Source organism: Pan troglodytes, chromosome 17 (assembly GCF_028858775.2).
Source record: "Pan troglodytes isolate AG18354 chromosome 17, NHGRI_mPanTro3-v2.0_pri, whole genome shotgun sequence".
Lineage (NCBI taxonomy): Eukaryota > Metazoa > Chordata > Mammalia > Primates > Hominidae > Pan > Pan troglodytes.
The window spans coordinates 36122053-36143719 of NC_072415.2; the positions used below are offsets into that span (position 1 = coordinate 36122053).

The following is a 21667-nucleotide window of genomic DNA, read 5'->3' on the forward strand; positions in this document are numbered from 1 at the left end:
GTTGTATTCTCTATGAATAAACATCTCTATCATTTATGCTTACACATTTCATAGCTGGCATGAAGAAAAAAGCCTATATTTAATTGACTTTATCATTTGTGAAAAGTTTGCTATGTCTACAATCATGAATTATATACTTTGTCTCTTTTAAAAGATTTGTAGACTTAAAATTGTTTCTATTTCTCCCATCCCTCAGGATGCAAAAATCGAAGCAGAAGAATTTACTAGGAAACTGTATGTTGAACTCAAGTCTTCACCTCAGCCTCACCTGGTTCCTTTTCTTAAGGTAGAGTTATGTGTCACTTAGAAGAAATAATTTGGATTAGATTACTCTAAAATAATTAAAAATGGGAATATTTCAATATGACAGCAATTGAATGTGAAGATACTGACAGTGTAGGAGAAACCTCTGAGTGCTTTTGTAAGCTATAAAGCGTGTTCATAATATTATTTTAATTTGGACACTTTGAAAAAAGAGAAGTAACATTTTATTCATGAACATAAGTTCATGATTATATTGTTTAATACTTGTATGAGAATATACAGACATACCACAGAGGTACTGCAGGTTTGGTTTCAGACCACCATAAGAAAGCTAATATCACAATAAAGTGAGTCATATGAAATTTTTGGTATCCAAATGCATATAAAACTTTATGGTATACTTTATTAGGTATACAATAGCATTATATTTGAAAAAACAATTACATATGTTAATTAAAAAATATTTTATTGCTAAAAAGTGCTGACAATCATCTGAACCTTCAGCAAGTTATAGTATTTTTGATGGTAAAGAGTCTTACCTCAATGTTGATGGCTTTTTGCTGGTCAAGGTGGTGGTCACTGAAGGTGGTCACACCCAGCTGTGGCAATGTCTTAAATTAAGACAACAGTGCAATTTGTGTCATCAGTTGATTCTTCCCTTCACAAAAGATTTCTCTGTAGCATGCAGTGCTGTCTGATAGCATTTCACACACAGCAGAACTTCTTTCAAAATTGGAGTCAATTCTCTCATACCCTGCCATTGCTTTGTTAACTAGTTGTTGTCATATTCTAAATTCTTTGTTACCATCCTAACAACATTTATAGCATTTGACCAGGGGTAGACTCCATCTCAAGAAACCAGTTTCTTTGCTCATCTGTAAGAAGCAACTCCTCATCTCTTTCAGTTTTGTCCTGAGATTGCAGCAATTCGGTCACATCTTCAGGCTCCACTTTCAACTGTGGTTCTCTTGCTATTTCTAGCATATCTGCAGTGACTTCTTCCACTGAAGTTCTGAACCCCTCATAGTCATCTATGAGGATGGGGATCCACTTCTTATGAACTCCTGTTAGTGTTGATATTTTGATCTCCTGCCTGACTCATAAATATACTTAATGGCATCTAAAATGGTGAATCTTTTCCAGAAGGTTTTCAGTTGACTTTGCCCCCGGATTCATCAGAGGAATCACTGTCTATGGCAGCCGTAGTCTTACAAAATCTATTTCTTAAATAATAATTGAAAGTAAGAATTACTCCTTGATATATGTGGGCTGCAGAATGGAGGTTGTGTTAGCAGACAGGAAGACAATAATGATCTCCTTGTACATCTCTATCAGAACTTCTGGGTGACGAGGTGTATTGTCAATGAGTGGTAATATTTTGAAAAGAATCTTTTTTTTTTTTCTTCTGAGCAGTAGTTCTCAACAGTGGGCTTAAAATATTCAGTAAACCATGCTGTGAACAGATGTGCTGTCATCCATGCTTTGTTCATTGATAGAGCACAGGCAGAGTAGATTTAGCATAATTCTTAAGAGCCCTAGGATTTTTGGAATAGTAAATGAGCATTGGCTTCCACTTGAAGTCACCACCTACATTAGCCCCTAACAAGAAAGTCACAGCCTGTCCTTTGAAGCCTTGAAGCCATGCATTGACTTTTCCTCAGCCAAAAGCTATGAAAGACCTAGCTTCCTCCAATAGAATGTTGTTTTGTCTCCATTGAAAATCTGTCGTTGGCCAGGCGTGGTGGCTCACGCCTGTAATCCCAGCACTTTAGGAGCCCGAGGCAGGCAGATCACCTGGGGTCAGGAGTTCGAGACCAGCCTGGCCAACATGGAGAAACCCTGACTCTACTAAAAAAAATAAAAAAGTTAGCTGGACGTGGTGGCGCATGCCTGTGGTCCCAGCTACTTGGGAGGCTGAGGCAGGAGAATTGCTTGAACCCAGGAGGCAGAGGTTGCAGTGAGCCAAGATCGTGCATTGCACTGTAGCCTGGGTGACAAGAGTGAGACTCCGTCTCAAAAAAAAAAAATCTTAGCTATATCTTCTGTATGATTTGCTGCAGTTTCTACATCAGTACTTGCAGCTTTACCTTGCACTTTTATGTTAGTTATCAAGAGAGCTTCTTCCCTTAAACTTCATGAGCCAGCCTCTCCTAACTTCATACTTTTCTTCCGCAGCTTCCTCACTTTTCAGCCTTCATAGAATTGAAGAGTTAGTGCTATACTCTGATTTAGACTTTTGCTTAAGGGAATGTTGTAGCTGGTTTGATCTTCTGTCCACACCACTCAAACTTTCTCCATGTCAACAATAAGACTGTTTCATTTTCTTATCATTTATGTGTCACATGGCGTAGCCCTTTGAAGTTCCTTCAGGAATTTTTCCTTTGCATTCACGACTTGGCTGTTTGGCACAAGAGTCCTAGCTTTCCATTTCTGTTGGCTAAACAAATGAAAACTCCAGGAATGAAAAGGCACAACCTATTAGTTTTTAGTTTGAACTGCCTTTACTCTTTAAGTAGGATACAAAGATAGATGCTGACAGTCAGAAAGTATGCTTGGCTGGGCGTGGTGGCTCACGCGTGTAATCCCAGCACTTTGGGAGGCCGAGGTTGGCGGATCACCTGAGGTGAGGAGATGGAGACCAGCCTGGCCAACATGGCTGTCTCTACTAAAAAATACAAAAATTAGCCAGTGGTGGCATGTGCCTGTAGTCCCAGCTACTCAGGAGGCTGAGGCAGGAGAATCTCTTGAACTCAGGAGGCAGAGGTTGCAGAGAGCCGAGATCAAGCCACTGCACTCCAGCCTGGGCAACAGAGTGAGACTCCGTCTCAATAAGAAAAAAGAAAATATGCTAGCTCAATTCTTTCAGATCGTAAAATTCACTTTGTATTTAATTTTATTTTGATGTAAAGATATTTCTTTATTTTTATTAAAAAAATTTTTTTTTGAGATGAGGTTTTGCTCTGTCACCCAGGCTGGGGTGTAGTGGTGCGATCACAGCTCACTGCAACCTCAACCTCCTGGGTCCAAGTGATCCTCCCACCTCAGCCCCTGTGGTAGCTGGGACTACAGGCATGCACCACCATGCCCTGCTAATTTAATTTTTGTGTTTTTTGTAGAGACGAGGTTTTACCATGTTGCCTAGGCTTTTAAAGACTATTTCTTCCTTTCCTTTTTTTTTTTTTTTTTTTTTTTGGAGATGGGGTCTTGCTCTGTCACCCAGGCTGGAATGCAGTGGCATGATCTCAGCTCACTGCAACCTCTGCCTCCCGAGTAGCTGGGACTACACGTGTGTGCCACCACGCCTGACTAATTTTTGTATTTTTTGTGTAGATGGGGTTTTGCCATGTTGCCTAGGCTGGTCTCAAACTCCTGGCCTCAAGTGATTGCTTACTTTGGCCTCCCAGAGTGCTGGGATTACAGGCATGAGCCACTGCACCTATTTCTATCCAAAGTTTGAAAGTTACTTAATGAAGAGACCTAGATTCTGCTGTGGTTTAAATAAACTTATAGATACTGAAGTTATTAATGATCTATTATAGGGTTTAGATGATTATAGAAAAGTATAATACAGTGTTTACCAAATTGATATTGAGGGAATACAAATAAGTTGAATACTGAGATATAGTAATTTCATATTGGAAAACAGGCACTTGGGCTTTAAATTGATTGTATCCTGGATATTGGCAGGATATAGGTAAGTGATACAAGCTGTCTTCAACTGAAATACTTGATACACTTTTGATTGGTTTTAAGTTGTAAAGGTATGAAATACCACATTTTGTTTCACAAGTAGTTGATTTGTTAGCAGTGTTTTTTTCCATTCCTCTGCATTTCCAGAAAAGCGTGGTTGCCTTACGACAACTTCTGCCTAACTCCCAGAGCTTCATCCAGCAATGTGTTCAGCAGACTTCTAGTGACATGGTCATTGCTACCTGTACTACAACAGTAACAACTTCTCCTGTGGTGACAACTACAGTGTCCTCAAGCCAGTCTGAAAAGTCAATTATTGTTTCTGGAGCAACAGCACCCAGAACTGTGTCAGTGCAAACTTTGAACCCACTTGCTGGTCCAGTGGGAGCAAAAGCTGGAGTTGTGACACTTCATTCTGTGGGCCCAACTGCTGCAACAGGAGGAACAACAGCTGGAACTGGTTTGCTTCAGACTTCAAAACCACTTGTGACATCTGTACCAAACACAGTGACCACGGTCTCACTGCAACCTGAAAAGCCAGTTGTCTCCGGAACAGCAGTAACACTGTCCCTTCCAGCAGTAACTTTTGGAGAAACTTCAGGTGCAGCTATTTGTCTTCCATCTGTGAAACCTGTTGTTTCTTCTGCTGGGACCACATCTGACAAGCCTGTTATTGGGACTCCAGTTCAAATCAAACTTGCCCAGCCGGGCCCTGTCCTTTCACAACCAGCTGGGATTCCACAGGCAGTTCAAGTCAAGCAACTAGTGAGTAACATTTTGTTTCTTCCCCAGTTACTTATTTTGAAAATTTTGAACATTCAGAAAACTGGTAAGACTAGTAGAAAACTAGTAAGGCTATATACTGTTTACGGGTTTGACCAATTAATTTTTTTTTTTTTTAACCTCATTTGCTTTGTTTTCCTCTTTCTACTCACACCCACAAACACACATATAAGTCCTTTTTTTTAAAGACAGAGTCTTACTCTGTCGCCCAGGCTGGAGTGCAGTGGCACGATCTCGGCTCACTGTAACCTCCACCTCCCAGGTTCAAGCATTTCTCATGCCTTACCCTCCTGAGTAGCTGGAATTACAGGTGTGCACCACCACGCCTTTCTAATTTTTGTATTTTTGTTAGAGATGGAGTTTCTCCATGTTGGCCAGGCTAGTCTTGAACTCCTGGCCTTAAATGATCCACCCGCCTTGGCCTCCCAAAGCCCTGGGATTACAGACAGGCAATGAGCCACCACGCCCAGCAGCAAACACACACGTAAGTCTTTACTGAACCACCTGAGAGTGGTTGCAAAAATTATGACCGTGCATGGTGTATATCTCCTAAAAGCTTTTTTTTGTAAAACATAACCACAACATACCTGTTGTCACACACAGGAAATTAATATTGGTACAGTATTTCTGTAGTTGTCCCAATAATGTGTTTTTATTTTTATTTTTTTGTAGAGAGAGGGTCTTGCTATGTTGCCCAAGCTGGTCTCAAACTCTTGGCCTCAAGTGTTCCTCTCGACTTAGACCTCCCAAAATGTTAGGATTACAGGCATGAGCCACTGTACCTGGCTCATTTAATCTAGAATACTTCTCTAGCTTTTTGTGGTTGTTTATTATATTGTAATGTTTTAAGTGCCCAGAATATTTGCAGAATAGTCCTTTGTTTTGTCTGATTGTTGTGTTTTTTTGCTAAACTTGGTAGGTTGGGAGGTTCTTGGGTGAAAGAAGGAAATTTTAGCTGTTTGTCGATTAGTGTTTAGGATGTTCTTCTTTATTTAAGAAAAGGTAAGTTTTACCAGAAGGCTATGAAAGTATTGTTAACTCATGGGAGATACTACATGATGCATTAATTAAAAATCATAACGTTTTTAGTAAAGTTCTTCCCTATCTTCTACGATAACAGAGCTTGCTGTTCTTTTGGTGAATGTCCTTGTTCTCTTTTGTAATGCTTTGCATTAGAGGCTGTGTTTTAAATCTCTGTTGTGGTTCATTCTGCTTCTTGGGTAGCCTTTCCAGCCCTGTTTGTGTTATCAGAATAAGAGGTATCTGAGTGATTGTCGTCTGAGGCAACAGGGCAGCTTTGGACATAGAATGAAAGGGGTTGATCCGTGACCAGAATTGGAGAGTAGTCAGACTCTTGAGCAGATAAATAATGGTCATTTCCTGGGCACTAATCTTTTCTCATCCCTTCCCACTCTGCATCTCATTTTCAAGTGGGGAAATGTAACTGCCTTGCAGGATTTCTCTTGGGTACGTGAATTTAATCTCAGAGATGAAACAACATTTTTAGAAGCAGTGATTCTTAAACATTGTTCTGGGCAGCCAGGTTTGAGAACCACTGGAATAGAGGAATTGCCCCAAGGAAAGGCCTCTTTTTGGTAGCACTGAACAGAATTGAAATCCTCTTTATATGTCATAGTTGTTTCTTGAATCAATGCTAATCTTTATTGAGCATCTATAGCATATAGGTCCCTGGGGTGAAATAATACTTTATAGCTACATAGTTTTAAAAGCATGTCATTATATGCTATGGATTTTAAAATAATTTTATGATAAAAAGGTAGGGAGAAAACTAAGAATCCAGAAATTCTGAGCTGACTCATCCAGTAACAGTTAAGTGGCCGGGCGCAGCGGCTCATGCCTGTAATCTCAGCACTTTGGGAGGCCGAGGCGGGCGGATCACCTGAGGTCAGGAGTTTGAGACCAGCCTGCCCAACATGGCAAAGCCCCGTCTCTACTAAAAATACAAAAATTAGCCAGGTGTGATGGTGGGCACCTGTAATCCCAGCTACTTGGGAGGCTGAGGCAGGAGAATGGCTTGAACCCGGGAGGCAGAGGTTGCAGTGAGCCAAGATCGCACCACAGCACTACAGCCTGGGTGACGAGCGAAACTTGTCATCTCAAAAAAACAAAAACAAAACAAAACAAAAAACAGTCAAGTAATGGATCTCAGACTAGAACCCAGATGACTTTTCCATTAGGGTATGGTGCTCTTAGAAAGAACTTCTAGGTTTCTGGAATGTCCTGAAGCAGGAAGCTGTCTCATGATAATATCTTGACAGCATTTTTGTTTTGTAGGTTTGACTTGTTATACATTATAAATCATTTCAATAAAGAAATAATGCAACAAAATTTGATGGTAAATTTTAGGGTGTTTTTACTTCCTACCTTCATTTTTAATAATTTCATTTTCCCTGTGAATTCTGCTTTCTTGTTTGTCCTTTGTTTCAAGTTTAGCCAGTAAATTTGATGTTAGTATTTACACCTACCTGTTTAAAGTGGCAAGAGCCAGAGTGGCCAGACCCTGAAGACAGATTGTAATTTATTTCACAACAGATTTACCTGGAGCAAAACAACATAAACCATTCTATATGGTAATGCCATAGAGAAGATTGAACTAGGGCATTCTTTCAAATAAACTAAGTTAGAAAATTAATATTACTCGAGTTTGAAAGTAATTAAAGAATACCATCAGTGAATCCATTATAAACCATAGTCCAATTTAATCCTAGTTCTAAGTGAGGAGGAAAACACTCAAGTTGCTATAAAATAACGTATTCTATGCAGCTTATAAGAAATATGGCAAATAATCATTTAAAATATAAGAATTACTGCACTGTATCAAATCTGGGGTTCATCTAACTCCATATGGTCTGAAGAATACACACTTATTTCCTTTAATAATCATGGATTTAAAAATTCCTTTTTAATGTTTATTTCTCATTTGCGTTTGTTTTGTTTGTTTTGTTTTGTTTCGTTTCGCTTTGTTTTTTAGACAGTGTCTTACTTCTGTCACCCAGGTTAGAGTGCAGTGGCATGAACATGGCTCACTGCAGTCTTGACTTTCCGGGCTCAGATAATCCTCCCACCTCTGCCTCCTGACTAGCTGTGACTGCAGATGCAGACCATCACACCCGGCTAATTTTTCTGTGTTTTTAGTAGAGACGGGGTTTCGCTGTGTTGCCCAGGCTAGTCTTGAATGCCTGAGCTCAAGTGATCCGCTTAGTACTATGGTTTTATTTGGTGCTTTCTTTGAAAGAACATTAATGAATTCTCTTACATTATCACTCATTTTGTTTTTCTCAGCAGATGTTCAGGAGTGTACCTCCCATATTTTTGTTAGACTAGACATATACATTGTTCCAGGTGTTAGAGTCATTAAGATGGGAAGTGATGGGGATTGAAGGTTGTTAAGTCCCAATACAAAACTGTATTATAAAATAAAACTGTGTTATATTTTTGTGTACCCATCAAAAATAGTATGAAGACTAACTGGTGTCAGCCTAAATAACAGAAAGGCTTTTTAAAAGAATAAGACATTTAATTGGTAATGGAGCATTGCAATGGGAATACAGGTGCCATAGTAAACTATGTGTATTCGGGGAGGTAAAGGAAGACAAAAGTTTTTTTATTTTTAATTTTTAAAGACTCAGGGTTTCATTTTGTTGCCTAGCCTGGAGTGCAGTGGTGCCATCATGGTTCACTGCAGCCTCGACCTCCTGGGCTCAAGCAATCCTCCTGCCTCAGCCTCATGTGTAGCTAGGACTACAGGTGCATGCCATCATGCCTGGCTAATTAAAAAACTTTTTATTTTGATTAGAGACAGGGTCTTGCTATATTGCCCAGTCAGGTCTCAAAATCCTGGCCTCAAGCAGTCTTCCTGAGTAAAGGAGGATGGGTTTTAAAAAGAAAAATGAGAATTATATAGTTGTTTTGAAATGATTATCCTTGACTGCAAAGCTCAGTAACAAGGGCGACAGCAGTCTGAGTTTAAATAGGCAGTTGCTGAGCAGATGATGTCCTTGCAGAAGTATTTTTTGTGTACTGTTGCTATGGCCTTTGTGCAAGGTTGTGGTTTTGGTGGTCTATTGGGATAGTTTTTGTGATTAGGCATACAAGCATGAGAACCCTCTCTTAGTCTTCCGTAGCTCTATTTGTTAGAGTTTTGTTTTTGGTTTTCTTTCAAACACGAGTGACTTCATTTTGATTCTGACAACTTTCACACTGGTAAACAATTTTTGAATATTACTGTCTTTCATAATTAAAATACTGACAGGAATACCTAATAAGGAGCATCAAGGAGGACAGTGCATATAATAAGGAAATAAGCTGGGAGTGTTTCTCTTGAGTTTCAGTCTGAATGCATAAAATGAGACCTATATATTACTTTGTAAAATGTAAGCCTGGTCCCTAGAACTATAGTACATGAATATGATCTCAGCTTCATTGAAATGTATCATTTTTAAAAGAGTTCTTGTCTATTCTCAAAGAATAAGGGCAATTGAATTATTCTAACTAACATTTCTTCTCTAGGGGCATTAGTTGCTATAGGATTACTTACCAGGACTGTTGTGTTTCTTGTTACTTTTTTTAAAGTAATACACATAAGTTGAATAAATTGAACTCTAAAAATTCTGTTTAGAAGTCTGTCTTTTGGCAAGACCATGGCACATTTATATTTGCCATATATGAGTTAAAGTTCACTATCAATAGCTGGCTCAAATACATGATGACTGTTTTTCTACCTGTTTTGTTTTGTCTTGTTTTTTTGAGACAGGGTCTCACTCTGTCACCCAGGCTGGAGTGCAGTGGTGCAATCTCAGCTCACTGCAGCCTCCGCCTCCTGCTTTCAAGCGATGGTCTAAGAAAATACTTTAGACCGGGCGTGGTGGCTCACACCCCGTGTGATCTCCGCTGGGATTACAGCTGGGATTACACCTGTAATCCCAGCACTTTGGGAGGCTGAGGTGGGCGGATCGCTTGAGGTCAGGAGTTCGAGACCAGCCTGGCCAACATAGTGAAACCTAGTCTCTACTAAAAATACAAAAATTAGCCAGGCCTGGTGGTGCGTGTCTGAAATCCTAGCTACTCAGGAGGCTGAGGCATGAGAATCGCTTGAACCTGGGAGGCAGAGGTTGCCGTGAGCTGAGATGGCACCACTGCACTCTAGCCTGGGTGACAGAGCAAGACTCTGTCTCAAAAAGAAAAAAAAAAAAAAGACAATACTTTGTTAAAATGGCACATGAAAAGTCCTTATCTTTTAAAGATATGTTTTGAAATATTAATGGATACAACGATATATCTGAGATTTGCCTTAAAATAATTGAGGGCGGCAGGGAAGTGAGTAGCGGTGTAGATGGAAACAAGATTGATCAAGAATTAATCATTGTTGAAGCTGGGTAATGGTATAGATGGTTTTGTTTTATCCTGTCTGTTTTTATACATGCTTTAAATTTTTCACTGTAAGTTAACAATTGGAAATCGGATTTATAGGGAGATTTAAATTGAGTATGGTGAAATAAAATTTAAATTCCACTCTGAAAATAATGTATGTGAGATAGTAACGTTTTTCACTTTTGAACAAGATAATTTTGCTTCATACAAATTTAAAGTAGGCATTCTTGTTATGTTAAGATAAAGGTATATTTATGGCTGGGTGAACACAATCTGTTGTTTAAAACTGAAATCTTATCCTTTTCTAAAGCTTTAAGTTGAACAACTATATTGATAGTTCTCATTGTTTCAGGTAGTTCAGCAGCCTTCAGGAGGCAATGAAAAACAAGTGACCACAATTTCACATTCCTCAACATTGACCATTCAGAAATGTGGACAGAAGACGATGCCAGTGAACACCATAATACCTACTAGTCAGTTTCCTCCAGGTAGATGCTGGTCTATCTCAGTCCCATCATGCTGGGTTAGAACATGAAGGGGTTTTGTATAACTTTTTTGTTGCTGTGTTAAGAGAAGAGAGGTTTGGTCTTTTAAAGTTGGCACCCATTGAGAGAAAACAGAAAGATAATCATTAGATTTCTCTCCCCAGACGGAGTCTTGCTCTGATGCCCAGGCTGGAGTACAGTGGCACGATCTCAGCTCACTGCAACCTCCACCTCCCAGGTTTAAGCAATTCTCATGTTCTCAGCCTCCCGAGTAGCTGGGATTACAGGCGTGCACCACCACAGCTGGCTAATTTTTGTATTTTTAGTAGAGACTGGGTTTTACCATGTTGGCCAGGCTGGTCTCAAACTCCTGACCTCAAGTGGTCGATCCACCCACCTTGGCCTCCCAAAGTGCTGGGATTACAGGTGTGAGCCACTGTGCCCAGCTATGATCACATTTCTTTTTACATACATAGAAACTTTTTAGGGTTATACGTTGTTTTGGAATAAAAAAAGCAACTATTCATGGTATTCTGTAATTTGATAAAACAACCTATTAGTAAATAAGGACTTATTTAACTTATAAAATTTGCTATAGATTTTTTCTTCTTAAAAGGTAGTTCTTTCTCTATGTACACACTTGTGTGCATGTACATGCATGCATATGTATGGAAATCAGTCTTACCCAAGTCAGGTAGACTGGGAAATCAGTCTTACCAATGTCAGGTAGAGCTTTATGTATTTTTAAAAAATACCAATATAAGCAATGTATTATTAACATGTTTCAGGTGCCTTTTACTCATGATATTTTTATAATACTGCTAACATAGACTATCTAAAAAGAAATGGAAAGATTCTTATTTTATACGATTATTTCTTATTCAGGGAATAAATTCATTGTCATGTTTGAATTTAAACATAGTTCTAGGGCAGCTTGGAATTTTCTTTGATTATTCTATATATATAAAAAACTGTTGTCCTGGATTTTTCCTAATGTGATGTGATTGCTTTTTTTGTATTCTATTTTTTCTTGTTTTGTTTTTATAGCTTCCATTCTAAAGCAAATTACTCTGCCTGGAAATAAAATTCTGTCGCTTCAAGCATCTCCTACTCAGAAAAATAGAATAAAAGAGAATGGAACATCATGCTTCCGGTAAGAAAATAAATAGTTAAATTTGGTTTAAGGAAGTAATATTTTTTTTAAAAAGGAGAGATGACAGAATAATACCTTACTAAAATAGATATACTGATGCCTTTTTACAAAGCTAACAGTACTTTATTGAGTATAATTTATAAACAATAAAATGCACAGCTATTAAATGTACAGCTTGGTGAATTTTGTCAAATATATATACCTGTGTAATCATCATGCCGATCAAGATACTGAACATATTCATCACCTTTATGCACCTTTGAAATCAATTACCCTTATCCCCTGCCTCTGGCAGCTACTGTTCTTACGTCCATCACGATAGATCATTTTTGTCTATTCTTGAACTTCACATAAATGGAGTTTTACGTTATTATGTACACTTTTGCATCAGACTTTTTTACTCAACATGTTTTTTAGAGCATCTGTGTCATTTGGAATATTAGACGATGGTTCTTTTGCATTGCTGGGAAGCATTTTATTTTATGAAATTAAATTTGTTGATCTTTTTTGCTATTGATGGACATTTGGGTGGTTTCCAGTTTTTCTGATGATTATATAATAAAGCTTCATGTACAGAATTTTGCGTGAACATATGCTTTTGCTATCTAGAAATATGATTGATGAGTCATTAGGTAAGTGAATTTTGGTAGGGAAACTACCAAATTGTTTATCAAAATGACTGTATCATTTTGCATTTCTATCACTGATGATGAGCGTTCTAGTTCCTGTCCAACTTTGTGAGCAATTGGTAATTCTTAGTTCTTTTGATTTTTTAAAAATCCATTTTAATAGGTGTATAAGTGGTTATTATTGTGGTTTTAGTTTGCATTTTTCTAATGGCTAAAGATGTTGATCATCTATTTTTGTGCTTATTTGTTATTTATATATCTTTGGTGAAGTGTGTGTTCAAATTTTTGGCCCATTTTTGTTTCTTGCATTGGTTTCTTACGATCAAGGGTTTTTAAGAGTTTATATATGCGTAAACAAATGTTATATTTGTATATATTTCTTATATATACAAATATATAAAATAAATTTTTATATAATTTCTCCCTTTTGCATTTTTATATGTACAAATATATAAACAAACATATAACATTTGTATATATATGTATCATACATATTTATTTATGAATATTTATATTAAAAATATGTATATATACAGAAATATAACATTTGTATATATAGAAATTATGCAGTTAAAGTGGGGGAAAGCAGAGAAAATAGAACATGTACACAATAGTTTTTACATAGGTAATAGATGGGAATTAAAGGATGACGATTAAGAAAAAGGGCAAGCCTGAAACGAGATCTTCTGGAACAAAGCATAGGAGAAAATCTTTGTAACCTTGGGTTACACTCATTTCTTAGATAACACATGAAAAGAGTGATCTACAAGAGGAAAAATTAATGAACTGGAATTCAGAAAATTAAAAAACTTTTGCTCTGTGAAAAACACTGTCCAGGAAATGAATAAACATGCCACAAGGAAAATATTTCCAAATTGTTTATCTGGCAAACATTTGGATCTTAAATATATATAATATATATTATATATATTAAATATATATAATATATATTATATATATTAAATATATATAATATATATTATATATATTAAATATATATAATATATATTATATATATTAAATATATATAATATATATTATATATATTAAATATATATAATATATATTAAGTATATATATTAACTGCATAATTTATATATATATTTCAATATAATATTTGTATAAAATTTGTACCTTAGTCTTCCTCATCCCCCCATGTACATTTTATTTGTACGTCTACTTTTATATGCGTATATTAAAATGTTCACCATCGGTCTTTTTTTCTGTCATGTTCTGTCATCTCTTGGTTGGATGAAGTTCATCTGCTGGTAAATTCCTCAGGAAAGGCTCATAGGTATAGAATTCCCTAAGTCATTGGTCCCTAACATTTTTGGCACCAGGGACTGATTTCATGGAAGGCAATTTTTCCACAGACCAGGATTGAGGGGGAGGGGATAGTTTCCACTTCAGATAATCAGGCATTAGATTCTCATAAGGAGCACACAACCTAGATCTCTCATTTGTGCAGTTCACAGTAGGGTTTGTGCTCCTATGAGACTCTAATGCTACCACTGATCTGACAGGAGGTGGAGCTCAGGCAGTAATGCTCGCTTGCGCACCTCTCACCTCTTCCTGTGCAGTCCAGGTTCTAACAGGCTACGGACTGCTACCGGTACATGGCCTGGGGGCTGGGGACCCCTGTCCTAAGTTGTTGTATGTTAAAACTATTTTTCAGTGTCTTTTGATACTTGAAGGACAGCTTGGCTGGCTGTGAAATCAACACTTTTTGTATTACCTTTTTTTAAATGTTGCCCCATCGTTGTCTTATTCTTATTTGATCTTTTTGTCTGAAGAACTTCAGGATTTTTTATTTTTGAAATCTCATAGTTTTGCCCTAGGATACGTTGTAAAGGTGGTGGTTCCTCAATTCCTATTTGGCCCTTTCAGTATGTAGATTCTGGTCTTTTGTAATTTTTGGAAAACGTTCTTGGAGTATAGTTTTAAATATTAGTTCTTGTTCACGATTTTGTGTGTGTGTGTGTGTGTGTGTGTGTGTTTCAGGGAGTGTAATAGTATGGATTTTAGTCCTTTTGCCTCTCTTTCATTCCCATTACTTTGTCTCTGACCCTTTTTTTACCCTTTATTTATGTCAATTTTTCCCTTGTTTTTCCACCTTTCTTCAATGCCTCTTTTATTAGAGTTTTGTTTGTATCTATTTGCCCTGGGAAACCTGTTTGGTCCTTTTTTGTCTTGCAGCACTCTAAATTTTCCCCTTTTGCATTTTCTCCGCTTCCAAATGGTGCTTCTCCCTCTCCTTTTTGCCTTTTATTCCTTCCAAGAATCTACACATTTCAGTCTGCCAATTTAAATTGCATGTAGTCATGCTTTGATTTATGGGAACACCTTTTTAGCATTTTCTGACTTGGGATGTATTTAGTCTTATGCCCACCACTGGCTCTGCCCTGTCTCTCTTTTCTGCAGTTTTTTTTCCATCTCTTTTTGCCTGTAGCAAGCCTTGAGGCATGGGGTGGGGTGGGGAGGGGTAGATGAGATTGAGAAGATGAAAAAGTTTGCATGGGATTTGTTTTTTTTCCTTTATAGTTTGGAGTTTGGGTATTCTGGAAGACAGTAATCCAGGCAGTCATCATCATCTTTCAGTTTAATGACTCTTGACAAAAAGCTAAACCCATGTACCAAGTATCACTGTCAGGATACATGGAATATTTTCAATACACCAAAAAGATTCCTTTGCACTCCTTACCAGCCAGTCCCCACATTACACCTCAGGTTCTGCACAACCATTGATCTGCTTTCTATCATTGTAGATTGGGTTTGGATTTGTCCTTTCTAGAGTTTTGCATGAGTGGCATCTGTCAAAGTCAAATCAAAAATGTAGAGGTAGGCCGGACACAGTGGCTCATGCCTGTAATCCCAGCACTTTGGGAGGCCGAGGCAGGTGGATCACTTGATGTCAAGAGTTCGAGACCAGCCTGGCTAACATAGTGAAACCCTGTCTCTACCGAAAATATAAAAATTAGCAGGGCATGGTGGTGCATGTCTGTAGTCTCAGCTACTTGAGATGCTGAGGCAGGAGAATCAGTTGAACCCTGGGAGGTTGCAGTGAGCTGAGATTGCGCCACTGCACTCCAGCCTGGGTGACAGAGTGAGACTCTGTCTCATTAAAAAAAAAAATGTAGAAGTGAATCTCTAAATTTAACATTTTATTTGGGGAGAAAGAATTGCAGTTCAAAGCATACACACAGATCAGATCATCTCTGGTATGTATGAAGAACAAAGAGAAGGCTGGAGATTAAAAAAGAGACATGACATGAAATCCTCTTCGAGAAAATTCGTTGGCACTGTTAAGGTTCTGGGAAGCTGGTCGGCTCTGATTGACATGTGAAGGTGGTAGGCAAAATAGTTCTAGAGTTGCAGCAAGTTGTCTCAGCAGTTATAGATTAAACTGGTCTCAGGTTACAACAGGCAGTTTCAGCAGCTGGACTCGTAGAGAATTACATTTCTAGAGCAATGTTTTGTGCCCTGCATGCTTTCCCCCCGGCTTCTCTATTCTGTTTTAGTTGGGTATGACATGAGTGACCCAATTCATATCATCAATATTCACACATCATACAGTTCATGTTGTGTCTGGCTTCTTTTGGTAGCGTAATGTGTTTTATATATACCATGTTGTTGTATGTATCAGTAGTTGCATTTTTTATTGCTGAGTAATATTTTATTATACAGGTATATTGCTTTTGTTTGCACTGAATTATCACTTTATCTGTTGATGGATATTTGGGTTGTTTACAGTTTTTGGCAATGATAAAGCTTGCTGGGAACACTTGTGTCTATATCTTTGTATGGACATAGATTTTCTTTTCTATAAATACATAGAACAGAATTGCTGAGTCGTATGGTAGGTATATAAGCATATGTTTAACTCTATGGGAAGCCACCACACTAGTTTCCTAAATGGTTATTCCATTTTTCCATTCCCACCAACAAAGTATGAGATTCTGTTCTAGTTGCTCTGCATCCTTGCTAACAATTGATACTGCAGTTTTACTTTGTCTCTCCCCGCCCCCCCACCCCTCCAATTTTAGCTATTCTGGTTTGGTATGTAGTTGTAGCTCACTGTGACTTTAATTTGCATTTCCCTAGTGACTAATGATGTTGAGTGCATTTGTTCTTATTGACCATTTATGTAACTTCTTTTGTGAAATATGTGTTCAAATATTTTGACTGTTTTTGTTGTAATTAATTAATTTATTTATTTTGAGACAGAGTCTTGCTCTGTCACGCAGGCTGCAAGGCTGGAGTTCAGTGGCACGATCTCGGCTCACTGCAAGCTCCGCCTCCCGGGTTTATGCCATTCTGCTGCCTCAGCCTCCCGGGTAGCTGGGACTATAGGCGCCCGCCACCACACTCTGCTAATTTTGTTTTTGTATTTTTAGTAGAGACGGGTTTTCACCATGTTAGCCAGGGTGGTCTCAATCTCCTGACCTTGTGATCCGCCCTTCTCGGCCTCCCAGAGTGCTGGGATTACAGGTGTGAGCCACCGTGCCCGGCCTGTTTTTGTTTTATTTTAAGAAACAAGGTCTTGCTCTGTTGCCTAGGCTGGGGTGCAGAGGTGCAATCCTAGCTCACTGCAGCCTCAGACTCCTGAGCTTAAGCGACCCATCTGCCTCAGGCTCTCAAGTAGCTAGGACTACAGGTGTACATTACCATGCCCATGTAACTTTTTTTTTTATTTCCCATTTATTGTAGAGACAGGGATTTCACTATGTTTCCCAGGCTGGTCTTGAACTCCTGGCCTCATGAGATCCTCCCACCGCAGTCTCCCAGAGTGCTGGGATTACAGGCATGAGCCACCATGCCCAGCCTATTGCCTTTTTTTTTTTTTTTTTTTTTTTGAGATGGAGTTTTGCTCTTGTTGCCCAGGCTAGAGTGCAATGGTGCAATCTCAGCTCACCGCAACCTCTGCCTCCTGGGTTCAAGCGATTCTCCTGCCTCAGCCTCCCGAGTAGCTGGGATTACAGGCATGTGTCACCATGCATGGCTAATTTTGCATTTTTAGTAGAGACGGGGTTTCTCCGTGTTAGTCAGGTTACTCTCCAACTCCTGACCTCAGGTGATCTGCCTGCCTCGGCCTCCCAAAGTGTTGGGATTACAGGCGTGAGCCACCATGCCCAGCCCTTTTTTTTTTTTCTTTTTTAAGGCACAGTGCTCTACATGTTCAGAGAAACTTCTCTAGTAAAGAACTATAGAAATGATCCCTGAAAGTATAGTCTTCCTATTGCCTGTTTTTAAATTGAGTGTTTTTGTCATGAACTTTTTCTGCATCTATTTAAGGTGGTCATTGATTTTTCTTATTATTCTAGGATCGTGAATTACATTGATTTTTTAAATTTCTGAATGTTCTTGCATTCCTGGAGTATTAGCCTTTTTATTTATTGCTGCATTGATTAATGTTTTGTAAGGGTTTTGTGTTGATATTCATGAGGGATTTGGTCTATAGTTTTTTGTTCTTAGAGTGTGTTTGCCAGGATTTGGTATCTGTGATTATATTGGCTTAAAAAAAATGAGTCATAGTCTTCCCCCCTCCTTTGTTTTAAGCTTTTGTGTAGAATTGTTATGATTTCTTCCTTAAATGTATGAATGAATTTACCATTGAAACTAGATAGGTCTGTTTTCTTTGGGAGAATGTTTTTTGACAAAGTCAATTTCATTGATAGATATAAAGGTATTTAGATTTTCTTTTTCATTTTAATGCCAATTTCATGAAGTTGTATTTTTTTAAGGTTTTTGTACATTTCATATTGATTTTCAGATTTATCAGCAAGAAATTGTTCCTAATACTTTTCTTTTGAATGTGTATAGATGCTTTAATGGTAGTATAGTATATACATTTTTCAAGGATTTTATTTTTGTAGTTGACTTTTTCAGGCATGAAATTAATTTTATTTCTTTATCCTTTTAATGTCTATAAAATATGTAGTCTCCCTCTTTTTATTAGTAGGCTTTTATCAGTTAATTTTTTTGTTGTTGAGACAGAGTCTCACTCTGTGGCCCAGATTAGAGTGCAGTGGCACTTCAAACTCCTGGGCTCAAGCCATCTTCCTAGCTCAGCCTTATGAGCAGCTGGGACTACAGGTGCGCATCACCATGCCCGGCTAATTTTTTTAATTTTTATTTTTTGTAACAATGAGGTTTCATTATGTTGCCCATGCTGGTCTTGAACTCCTGGGCCCAAGCAGTCCTCCCATCTTGGCCTCCCAAAGTGCTGGGATTACAGGCATGAGCCACCATGCCTGGCTTGTTTTCTAATGTAGGCATTTATTATTATTATTATTATTATTATTATTAATGTAAGCATTTAAAATTATACATTTCCTCATTTGAGCTGAGGCTACAAGATAAAAACAACAACAACAAAAAATCCTATCAATTTCTCCCTAAATACTGATTTAGCACCCAACTGATTATAGGGTGTGTTTTTTTTTTTTTTTTTTTTTTTTTTTTGCCTTTCCATTCATGTCAAGATAGTTTCCTTTTTTAAATTTATTGGTACAAATATTTGATGCTTTTCTGGAATATTTTATTTGTTTTCTAATACAGTTTTGTGATCAGAGAACATATTCTTGAACATATAATTTCAATTTTATTAAATTTATTGAGACTTCTCAGTGTGACTAATTTTGATTAATATCTCATGAGCACTTGGGAGAAAATACGTATTATTCAGTTTGGGGAAGTAGTTTTTTGTTGTCTACATCAGTTTGGTGTAGGTGGGTGACAGTGTTCACATTTTCTATACCCTGGGCTTTTTTTTGGTTTTATTTTTCAGACTGTTTCCATCACTTACGTAGAGTGGGTATTAAAATCTCCCACTCTGATTTTTTTTTTTCCTTTTGCTTGTTTTTTCCTTTAGTTCTGTCAATTTTTGTATTATATATTTGAAGCTCTGTTATTGGGACATCTCAAGCCACTAGTCATAGACTAGGGAGTGCATAGACTAGGGAGTGCTTTCAGACCAAAAGACATAAACTCACAAATTTTACCCATTACTGTTCCCATCATCCAATGGTTGACTTACCTCTGTTTTCTGCCTGCCTTTATTAAGTCTCCAAATGATTGCCTTTTAAAAACTGTTTGTAGATTTTGTAATTGTTATTGATCAAACTATTGTAGCATTACTAGAAACCACGAACATCATTTCTTTTTTAATGGATTATTGTCCTGTGGTATAGTTGTTTGCCTCTATGTTCTTGAACAATTAATTGTAGTTATTTTATTGTGTGCATGTGTGGTTTTCTTTGGTTGTTGTTGTTGTTGTTGTTGTTGTTGTTTTGAGACAGTCTTGCTCTGTTGCCCAGGCTGAAGTACAGTGGCACAATCATAGCTCACTGCAGCCTTGAACTCCTAGGCTCCAGTGATGCTCCTGCCTCAGCCTCCCAAGTAGCTGGGACTACAGGCATGTGCCACCATGCCTAGCTAGCTTTTTTAAAAATTTATTTTTGTAGAGGTGGGGTCTTGCTTTGTCTCCCAGACTGGTCTTGAACTCCAGGCCTCGAGTGATCCTCCTGACTCAGCCTTCCAAAGCGCTGGGATTATAGACATGAGCCACCACACCCTGCCACTTGTGGTTAAAGTCAAATGCTTAATGTTTCCAATGCCTGGGTTACCTGTGACTCTATTTCTATTATCTGGCTTTTTAATCCCGTTTCTTTGCTGCACTTGGTAATATTTAATTAAATGTCAGATCTGTATGAAAAACATTGGTAAATGCCTCACTTATTAACAGGATCATGGTCCATTCATCCCTCAAGTTCTGGCAGCCTTGGACTTCAACTTCTTGTCTCTCTCTCTCCTCATGAGATTGCCTAATGCTCTGTTGGCTTTTCTGCCTCTTAGCAGCTGCTGTCTCTGTGGTTTCTTAGTGTCTTGTTCCACGTCAAGAATCAGCATGTGCCCAGAGGAAAAAAAAACATGGAGAAAATTGGGGTTACTTCAGTGAGGTTCTGTTCTCTCAGGGCTGTCGTCCCTCAAGACCTGGCTCCCTCGGCAGCTCTCTGATGCCTTCAAATAAACTTAAAATTGTTCTGGCTTTATTAGTTTCTTGTCCTCAAAACAATTGTCTGATTGTTTTGAGGTTACAATGGTCTGTAACAGAAGCAGAAGTCCTTTTTAATTCTTTATACTTTTTTTGTGTTACACATATCTACTAGAGTTAGTGTTTTGCAATTTACTTTCTTTTATGGTATATTTTGATGAACAGAAATTCTTAATTTTAAAGTTGTTGAATTTGGCAGTTTCTTTTATGATTAATACTTATGCCTTATTTTAGAGATCCTTCTGGAGATCACAAAGATAGTCTCCTATTATTGTCTTCTAAAAGTTTTGAAGTTTCATATTAAATTTTTTTTTTCTTTTTTTTTTTGAGAAATGGTCACTGTCACCTAGGCTGGAGTGCATTGAGTGGCACTATCATGCCTCACTGCAACCTCAAATTCCTGGACTCAAACAAGCCTCCAGAGTAGCTAAGACAACAGGTACACGCCACAACAATTGGCTAGTTTTTAAATTTTTTGTAGAGATGAGGATCTCGCTTCGTTGTCCAGGCTGGTTTCAAACTGGTGGCCTCAAGTGATCCTCCTGCTGCATCCTCCCAAAGTGCTGGGATTACAGGTGTGAGCCATCATGCCCAGCCTATTTGAATATCTTTTTGTCTTCAGGAGTTAAAATTTGGTTTTTGTTTTTGCTATGGTTTGGAGGTTTAGAGATCCTGATTCGTTTTTCCCCATATACGAAACCGCTTGTTCTAGCAGCATTATTGAATAATTTGTCCTTCTTCAGTGATCTGTAATGTCTCCTATGTCATATATATATGGGTCTTCTCTCTTTTTTAATCTTTCTTTTTTTCAAATGCCTCTAATCAATAGTTAATCTTTTTTATCTCTATTTCATTTTATTGGTTAATTTTAAAATTTCCAATAGCATACAGTTTAATTTACTATAATTTCAAAAGAAGTTTTATATTTGGTAATGCATATTTTCTACCTACTTCTCCTTCTTCTTTATTTCCTTTTCTTCCTCCACTTTCATACCCCCTCCACTTTCATACCCCCCCCACTTTCATACTCCCTCCACTTTCATACTCCCTCCACTTTCATACCCCCTCCACTTTCATACCCCCTCCACTTTCATACTCCCTCCACTTTCATACTCCCTCCACTTTCATACCCCCTCCACTTTCATACCCCCTCCACTTTCATACCCCCTCCACTTTCATACCCCCTCCACTTTCATACCCCCTCCACTTTCATACTCCC

General features: G+C 38.0%; 1 protein-coding gene and 1 pseudogene across 3 annotated transcripts in view; one reads left to right on the forward strand and one right to left on the reverse strand.

The window, feature by feature from the left end:
* Positions 1-21667, forward strand: part of TAF4B (TATA-box binding protein associated factor 4b) — a 180265-nt gene that overhangs the window by 54365 nt on the left and 104233 nt on the right. For all 3 annotated transcript variants that reach the window (XR_001711287.4, XM_054672158.2, XM_016933481.4), the window contains exons 6-9: positions 197-286; positions 4102-4719; positions 10481-10616; positions 11661-11766. Coding sequence is in view for 2 of the 3 variants with exons in the window: in XM_054672158.2 (XP_054528133.1) it covers positions 197-286; positions 4102-4719; positions 10481-10616; positions 11661-11766 (950 nt within the window). In the remaining variant the exon portion in view is untranslated. The remainder of the gene's footprint in view (positions 1-196; positions 287-4101; positions 4720-10480; positions 10617-11660; positions 11767-21667) is intronic.
* LOC112206324 (small nucleolar RNA U3) lies at positions 17528-17627 on the reverse strand (annotated as a pseudogene).